Source organism: Nannobrachium achirus, assembly GCF_963921795.1.
Source record: "Nannobrachium achirus genome assembly, chromosome: 21".
In the NCBI taxonomy this organism is placed as follows: Eukaryota; Metazoa; Chordata; class Actinopteri; order Myctophiformes; family Myctophidae; genus Nannobrachium; species Nannobrachium achirus.
The window spans coordinates 37988073-37997797 of NC_137828.1; the positions used below are offsets into that span (position 1 = coordinate 37988073).

The window sequence follows — 9725 nt, forward strand, 5'->3', positions numbered from 1 at the left end:
TAATTTTGTTACTGAGTGTAGAGCATTTTGGTTCAATGCTGTTGCTAACCCTTGTTTTGAATTTGCTCCATAAATAAAGTGGATTGGATTGGTTCTTCTGGTGAAGTATGCATCAGTCTTAAGGAGGAACATACAGTATTATAGTAATTGGTTAGCATTTGTGCTGTCACTGTGCTATCTTTAGATTCCTACTGTTTAAGCTATATAAAAACCACACATGCACAGGCGCACACAAACACACAATGATTGTGGGTGAGAGCTAGGGTAAGTGTAAGTGTACTACTGTACACAGAATGAATAATGGATGGATGGAAAGAAGGAATAGATGTTTGGGTGGGTGGAAGAACGAATGAACAAATGAATGCCTATGAAAACTTTTCAGATCTAAAACAAAGCTCGGCCGTGGGCAGACAGAAATAAATATAGCCATCACGGTTTTCACTGTGACCTTGTGTTGTGCAGTCAGAAATATTGGAATGTATTTTTTTTAAATAGCTAGAAAATATCTGCCTTCGGGCCCCAGTTGCTTATACTGTTTCCCTCGGTCTCAAAATTTCAATTTCAAGGCATATGGCAGCTCTGACTGGAGAGCTTTATGATGGCCCTCCAAAGTTGAAGTGATTATTTGTTCAGTAAGCCGCATACAATAGTAAGAATGCAAATGTTTGGCACAGTTGATTGCAATATTGATATTTTCAAGTTTGATTAGCCACGAAAGTGTGGAGCTGTCGGCCATCCTTCTTATGTGTGCTTGTCTTTGCCACCAGGAACAAGCCATGAATCTTAGCAAAAGATGATAGTTTAGTGGCAGAAAATAAATAAACAATCCCACAAATCCTCAACCATGGACACCACACAGTAAAAATGTTACCTGTACACAAGAAAATAATGAAACATTTATTTGCTGAACAGTTTCGTCTTTTCATTTTCTCCCCAATAAAGTCGTCAATTCCCCCCATGTTTGTATGGTCCCTGTCTCGACCCCTACTGTTGTTCTGGGGAGGTTGGTTTCTCAAACGTTTTCAAGTCAATGAGCCCCAAATGTATATATGTGTTTGGCTGCGGGTGCCAGGGACCCCCTTTCAAGATTTGTGCTGTGGAAATATTTCAAAGATAACAAATAAAGAATCATCTCACATCTGTTGAACATTGTTTAATTAGCTGTTTTATACACTGATTTTGATGCTATATTAATACATTTTGTTAACAACCCCCCAAGGACCCCTGGGTGCCCCCGGACCCCACTGCGAGAACCACTGGTGTAGATAGCCATGTATTTAGGCGAATTCAGCATTTGCATACATTTCCTACACTCTCCTTTTTTCAACATAGCGTTATGCCCCTTCAGCCCCTATTAGTACACTATAATTTGCTCAATGACATGTGTCACACTGCCAGTATATATTTTCTTCCCTGTCTCTTTGGATTTGATGAGGGCTGAAGGTGGCAGGTCCCCCTTGCCCTGGGAAGATCTGAGCTGACACATTGAGCTGACACAGCCTGCCCTCTCATTGCCTGCATGTGGCCCATGGGACTTTTGAAAATTGGCCATTCATGTCTTCTACAATCCCTCTCTATCCGTCTGAATATTATTATTTGCTTCCAACCAGCTCATAGACTAATAGTTTTATTTTCACATGAAGCATTCGAGCTGATCCAATTTAGTCATAGCAGTCACACAGCCAGGTCAGAGTGACGTCTGCAGAGCGTTATCTGTATGCCTAAAATGTCCTTATATAAATAAATCATATTTTTGTATAATGGTGTACGAACAATGGAGAATAGTGTTCACTGTGGAAATTGCTCATGTGCAACCAACTCTGCCTCTGGATGCTTAAAATTTTCACTGTGTCCACAAAATAACGCAGAGAGAGAGTTTGATGCCATATTGTACCTTATTTAATCACCTTCACATTATGTGCATGACTGTGTGTCACTGCATATTTAATGCGTTGGTCTGTATATGGGTATTCACTTCAGTATGTGTGCATACACACAAGTTTCATGGGCCTAAATGCATACAGTAGGCAGAATAATTCTGATTCTTGTCATGTCTTCGAAGCATGTTTGTATGACAGCTTCTTTCCACAGTCCTTAGCAATTATTACTCTGCAAGGTTTTTTAAGCTGCACGGGCTGTGTAGTATAGAGTAGACAAGACAGTGCTGCATGGTGTCGTCCTCTTCACATCCACATGTGGTTGGGCCAGTTTTCGACCCCTACTGTTGTTCTGGGGAGGTTGGTTTCTCAAACGTTTTCAAGTCAATGAGCCCCAAATGGTCAATGGGCCAGTCTTTTGATCGGCCCCATTCCTGTTCTCCGGCGGTTGACCGTCTTCCACTGGACCCATGGTGGCTTCTGAAGCTTCTGGTTGACGTTCTCTTTTAAAACAAGGGAGAGTGGAGTGGCCTTGAAGTCTTCAGAATGGGTCATTCCCATGTCAATAGGAGAGGGTGATTCTCAAGCTTTTTTGTCCATAGTTGGAGTCTGGTTTCTTCCCGAGACGCTGTCAGGGGATGGATATGCAGTGTTGGGGGAGTTACTTTGAAAGCAACTCACCATGGCAGTAACTTGATCAAGTTAAAGTTATACCCCTGGAGAAATGTAACTTATAAAGTTTCAAGTTACATAGAAAAAGTAACTTGAGTAACTTGAGTTATTTTTTTTCAGCGTTAAATTGAGAATGTACATTTGGTGTACATGAAACAAAATATAGTATCCTACAAAAAAAATCACATATGCCAGCAGAAATATACCTCTCAACTGAGTTTTATGTTTTATTTCAAAAAGGTTGACATTTCTTTAGTAAACATCTGTGTTCCTAAAATAAAGTTAAAAAAAGAAGAAATGTATGATCTGTTGAAGACATTTGATTGTCAGTCTTCACAAAACTTCGCTTGTAACTTCTTGTAACTTGTAACTTGAGCCAAAAATTACCCAAAAAGTCTCTCAGTTACTTGACGAGTACAGAAATATGAATGAAACTCAGTTACCTGCAAGTTACAGCAAAATGTAACTTAGTTACGTAACTCAATTACATGTAACTTTAACTTCCCCAACACTGTGGATATGGCTGAGGAAGCTTCTCCTTGACCTCAGTCGTTGATGGGCCGAGGGTTGATGTCCATGGATTGGAGGCGGTAGCTTGTGTCATTCCAACTCGACTGTCAACTTCCCATCTGATATTAGCAGGGGCAAAGCCAAAGAGGAGGCGCATGTTGTTTATGTTGGTAGGCGTCAAGCAACCATTGATCAAGCGGCAGGTGTTGTTCGGTGCTGGGTCTAGTTTCTTGGCATGGGTTAATCTCTCCCAAACAGGACATGCGTACTCCGCAAAGGAATAGCACAGGGCCAAAGCAGTATATAGTAGGGATGCGGTATCGGTACTCGCGGTATCGGTACTCGCGCCGATACAACCCTATTTTGCTGTACTCGTACTCGCCCGATACTTCTGACGGCAGCGGCCGATACCGAACAGGGGCGTCACAAGGGGGAGAAAAGTGGGACTGGGTTACTGGGGCTCAAGGTGAAAGCCAGGGCCTTAATTATTTTATACTTTTGCTATTGAAAAATAGCAGATATGCAAGCTCACAGTGCTGCACTGCAAGCTTGCAGATCTGCTATTTTTTAAATACCCCATGAAGAACATTCATGGGGGGCCAGCAGTGAATCCTTGTACCCAGGGCCCAGAATTTGGTGCGACACCCTTGGCAATGGGGCTGTTAAGTATGACATCATTTTGTAGGCAGAGGAGAATTTCTTTATAATAAAAGGTTGCTATAACATGTAAAATAAGCAAATTAAGAATTACCAAGGGTGATTTGCGGAGCCTGACTGTCATACTGGTAATTGTGGTCACGATGACCCACAGCGGGTGCACGCTGAACGGAGTGAACGCTGGCATTCAGTGGCAGCAGGCTGTCTGTCTGTCTTTCTGCTGCTTCAACATGAGTAGGCCTACATTGAGTGATTTAGCAGCATCATTCATCATTCATTAATCTTAAAACTTGCTACGATGCAAAGTTTGCCTGAGTGCTTTGCCTTTGATGGAGAAATCAAATCCAAAAAAGGCGACTGGATGTGAATCACTCACTCATTACCTCGGCAGCTCGGCTTGAGCCTGTTGCATCAGTGTGATCCGCTCATCTGAAGAATAATCCATTTTGAGGTGAGATTTTGAGAACATGGAGAAAGTAGTCTCAGTCATAAGTTGGCTGCGAATGCCATAAATAATGGTTTAAAGTAGGCCTAACAGTGATGAGAGATGAGCGAGATGAGAGAGGTCGCTTAACAGAGGAGTCCTGTCAGTCCAGCTGCGCTGTGGTGCGCTGCTCTGGGGAGTTAATTGGTGACCTAGTTTTAGACTACGTCTTTCACTGGTGGTGTAATCAATTATTTTGGAGCAGATTCCAATAGTATAAACATTATTAAAAGGCTTTCATATACTCTTGATATCTTTTTCAAAAGAGGTTTAGCCTAATAGATTGAAATGTGCTAGATTTAGGCTATTTTCTGCTTGTTAATGTCAATAAATAAATTCATCAATTAATTTTCGGTTATCCGAATAGGTTTCAAAATTGTCGTGTACAGTGAAATTAGTCGCTAGGAACATCCCTAATTTTAAGATTTGTGAGGATGACAACACATTGTTTTGTATTATTAATTGTACTCGTATCGGTACTCGGTATCGGCGAGTACTCACAATGAAGTACTTGTACTCGTACTCGGTCAGCAAAAAAGTGGTATCGGGACATCTCTAGTAGACTATATAGTAATGTGTGTGCTGTGGCTTCCCATTTGGAATTAGTCTGCTTCGGAGGACGTTGTTTCGGGAGATGACTTTCAGTTTGGTGTTTCTGATGTGTTCCTTGAAGGAGAGGGCGCAGGCAGGCTAATGACAGGCTAATGACTGCCTCCATTCATTTCTGCATCCTCGAGTGGACAGATGGACTGGCAACAGATGGACTTATGCTCTCCTTCGTGCCCTGATGACCCGTCCAGACTGCCCTTCTGGTCATTCTCTATGTCTCTGTCACTCATATTCCACTTTCCTCCATTCTCTCTTTTCCTTTCTCTTTCGTTCTTTCTCTATCTCTCTGATTTGTCTCTACTCACTTTTCTCTTTCCTGTTGCCTACACCTCCTACTCCCTCACTTTTAGCTGGTTCTTAATGGTGTTACATGATGAGCACATTATCAAATTGAGTGGTTAAATGTATGGTTTGTAATAATAACCACAAAGTAACTAGTAACTAAAGTTTTCAAAAATATATAAGTAGTAAAAGTACAGGGAAAAGGTAGGGCAAAAGTACTCAAATGTTTTACTTAAAGCTATACTGTGTAAGATGCTCAACTAGTGGTCAGTAGCCCTATAGCAAACCGCGGTCGCGTTCGCGTCTTTCGCCCGTTTTTCGTACCTTCACACCCCCGCGTCTGCCTCCACAACGCCGAGAGCTATCTTTAGAGGGGTCCCTGGTTCCTGTGCGTTCAGGCATTCCGGAGAAACGGACTACTTCACCCTGCCTGGTAGGCGAGATTACCTTTTGAGTAAAGAGACACACGGGCGACTACAAATATGGCGACCCCACTTCAAGATGCGCTGTGATTGGCCGGTAGTGTACCATGTGTGCATGATCGGCGATGTGATTGGGCAACGTATACACAACGTATACAGATGATGCAGATTACGTCATTTTGGCGCGAAATCCGGTCCACGGCCAGGATCATAGAAAACATATAAAGAGAAGGCTTCAGAAGCTGAAAATAACGGAGTGGGTGTTCTAAAACTTTAGCGATTTAACAGTTAGGACAATTTTAAGATTTGTTTTATAAAAAAAGTTACATGGTACAACTTTAAGTAAAGGTATCAAATCTGCAATATAGAAATACTCTGTTACAAGTAGAAGTACGGAATAAAACATTTACTTGAGTAAACGTATAAAAGTATTAGCATCAATAAGTACCAAAAGCTAATTTCAAATAGCCAAGGTATAAAATAGGGCTAAAGTGGTTTATGTATGTTTTATAATATTATAATTTATATCTGCAAAGTAACAAAGTTTTCAAATAATTGTAGTGGAGTAGAAGTAAAATATTAGGATCCGAGATGTAGTGGAGTAGAAGTAAAAGTATTGGAAATTGGAAATACTCAAGTAAAGTAAAATACCTCCAAATTGTACTTAAGTACAGTACTTAAGTAAATGTACTTAGTTACTTTCCACAGCTGCTACCATCCCATGCTCACTTATTTTTTTATTATTCTTTTTTTTTATCCCACGATTTTGTAACCCATTTTTCACCCGGTGTCAATTATCAAATGTAATCCTGGGCGCTACACTCCCTCTGCCAACCTGTGGAGAGCAACAGACTGACCTCATGCTTCCTTCTATGCATGAGGAGTCCAAGTTGTTTCTTTTCACTTGAACTAACCCCGGTTGGACGTAACGCGTGGAAGGAACACGTTATTCTGGCCAGGGGGAGGAAGTATAGAGACCAGGATTACTACTGCATGTTTTTTTGTGAGGGTACCTACCCTAGGAGACACGGGGAGAACATGCAAACTCCACACAGAAAGCCCTTTTGCCAACCCAACCTAGGGTATGGGCACTGATGACCCGGAGGAGAGAACACGCCCACAGCGTCCCCAGCGGGAATCGAACCTACAGTAGGACCTTCTAGCTGTGAGGCGACAGCACTACTGACTAGGGCTGTCACGATTATGACATTTTACATGACGATTAATTGTCACTCAAATAATTGCGATTAACGATTTAATTGTGTTTTTGTCGTTGACAATTACATTTCTGTTTGGCTTTTAGGCTTTTAAGTTGCATATGGTAGATATTAATGACACATAACCTAAATAGACGAAGAAATTACTCATATATTTGACAACTTTATACTTGAAAAAGAACATTGATAGTGGAAATAGCTGATCTACAAGCTCACAACGTGTCGCATCGCAACGCGTTGTGAGCTTGTAGATCTGCTATTTCCACTATTTTGTAAATAAATGAAACATTTTCAACACGGAAACGATTATGACGATTATGAAAGAAAATCGCGATTATGTCAAATAATCGCGATTAGACGATTATGTAATAACTGTGACAGCCCTACTACTGACTGCGCCACTGTACCCCCTCCTCGCACAGGTCACATGGACATTGAGACATCACAGAATGGAGGACAGCAGAATGTCACTCACGTAAAAACTGAATACCTCCGTGCCCCCGCCCTGATTGGATGGAGGATCCTTCAAAGGACTCCACAAATGAATGCCTCCTGTACATGCTTCACCCCTCTCTGATAAGCAGAGGAAGCGGGAAGACAGGAGCGGGCGAGAGAGAGATGGATAGAGCAATAGAGCGAGAGGGAAAGCGCGGAGAGAGACAGAGGGGGAGACTGATTGAGAGGGAGAGGCTTAACCTCGCCAGATGTGTTCTTTGTTCCGTCCAGCCGGAGTGATGGTTTTTCTTCTTTTTAAAATGTCTTTCTTCGTTTCTTTTCATATGAAAAATGTGTACTAGAAAAGCAATCTAAAGTAGCAACTTTGGTAGGTAAGGAAAGGCTGTGCTCTTTCGCTAGAGGCATGTAACACTTGACTTAATGAGATTTCCGAAGCAATCTTTGTTGTACAATATCTTTGGGACGCCGCTGTAGAAAGAAATACATTATAATAAAAGACGGTTGTGGAACTTTGGAAAATTAAATATCGTTTGTAGCAATCAATCAGAGACTCAGCCGCAACTTCTTTCCCTCTCCATGAATGCACTACTGTACATCTTGTTTCACCCTGGCCACAATATGCCTTCCGGTTGGTTCAAGCGGAAGTGGCGGAAGTGCTGCGTTTAACGGAAGTTACGTCATGCGGTGCGGGTCTGTTTACATTCCCCAGCAAAAATAAATAAAAATAGATTGTAGCTCTTAACTCACTCTTAATAGGTGTAACATCGCCTGAATCAATGTTTTTGTTTCTATATTGTTTATTGCGAGTGCAACTGACGGAGCAGGAGATACGTTTGCAGGGACACCGCACTGTAAAAAAAAGACAACTTCCGGGAAAATTCAGCCCCACCTCCTAGAACTGTCTCTGCCTCATATTGTCATAAGGCTTTTCTCTTCGCAGATGAGTAAGCCTGGCTACGCGAGGCTAATGTTGTTTAGGACTTATTTAGACCGCACTCTTGCATCGCATCGCATACAGTAGGACCAGATTTGTTGCATGCTGCTATTTTTTTCATTTTCCATTTATTTACTTCTCTTTTACTCCTTCAACTGCAAGTGTGAAAGCCTGCATAAACAAGAGTTTCATCTAATTTTTACCTGTAACTGTGTTGTGATTGATTATCAAACCAATCAGGGCTATCTGTGCATGTGCACGCCTGTTATAGCGTTTTTGATACTACTCGTAATCAAGACGATCTATCCCAAAGTTTGCAGGAGTGGTCCATTTTGAACAAAATGCCTCAAATCATGAATGCCACGTGCCAGGGGCGGAGCGTCCGGTTAAGCTGAGTAAGCGGCCGCTTACCGGCCCGCGGACCGCGGGGGCCAGGCCGTCAGCTATGGTCAGATCACATGGATCTTATCATCTTTCGTTTATTAGGATGTGGACGCACTTTGCGCGCTCCGCCTCTAGGTGGGGCAGGCGGGCCCATTTAAAACTTTATCATCTTCAACAGCTGCCCATTGGTGCATGCTATGTCATCATCAATCACTTGTCAACACAAGCCAGCTAGCCTTCTGCAGTGCGTTGTTTACGGGGCAGCGGCGGCAGTGGGGGCCCGATCATTGTGGCTTGCTTACAGGCCTGGTTCTGACTTGTTCCGCCAGTGCCGCGTGCGATTGCAGTGAAACTTTGCAAGCACATTCCCATTAGGCCGAGGAAGAATCCCAATTTTTTAAACCATAACTGGACTGACTGGCACGCAACTTCCCTAGAGGCCAAGGAAAAACCTCTGACCCACATTTTTCACATTGGCCTTTTATAACGCCATCAGGAGGCTGATTTTGCTCCTTAAGATTCTGTCCAAACATCATGCAAATCTATACACATTGGGCCTGATTCACTAAGCTCGTTTACGCCATTTTGTACTTACAGTATGGGCTTTTGAGCAACTTCCAAAGTGGGAGTCTGATTCGTCAATCTTTTTTTGACCGTTCGTTCTCACGTCTGCTCCGAGGCAGACTTACATGGGACCAAAGCGTGCGTACGTCATTAGAATAGAATGCCTTATTCTTCATGCAAAATCAATTGGTGAGCTCCCAATGTTTCACTTTGTCTGTCTGTCTGTCTGTCTGTCTGTCTGTCTGTCCCTGTTAGGCTGAACAGCTTCAATACCGTTGGGTGACCAGGAGTGGCACTGTTGCGCAGCCTATAAAAACAGGAACAGATTGCAAGAGCACTGTTGCAGGGCACTGTTGTGCAGCCCAGCCAAATGTGTGTGTGTGTGTGTGTGTGTGTGTGTGTGTGTGTGCGCGCGCACACACACACACCCACGCACACACACACACACACACACACACACACACACACACACACACACACACACACACACACACACACACACAGGGTATAGCTGCTCAAATTCACCACTTCACTTCTAACAGATGGTTTTATTTTTTTAATTTTTTATTATTTGTATTTTTATGGCATACAGCTCATGAAAATCAGAAATCCATATTTAAAAATATTAGAATATTACTTCAAAAGAAGGATTTATAA

General features: G+C 42.4%; 1 protein-coding gene across 1 annotated transcript in view; it reads left to right on the top strand.

The window, feature by feature from the left end:
* The window catches only part of LOC308306711 (sodium/hydrogen exchanger 9-like), a gene marked incomplete at its 3' end in the record, with an annotated part of 88281 nt that extends 83293 nt beyond the window's left edge, over positions 1-4988 (top strand). The window contains exon 13 of the mRNA XM_080751755.1: positions 4874-4988. Coding sequence (XP_080607881.1) covers positions 4874-4988 — 115 coding nt within the window. The remainder of the gene's footprint in view (positions 1-4873) is intronic.
* Between the last annotated feature and the right edge of the window lie 4737 nt (positions 4989-9725).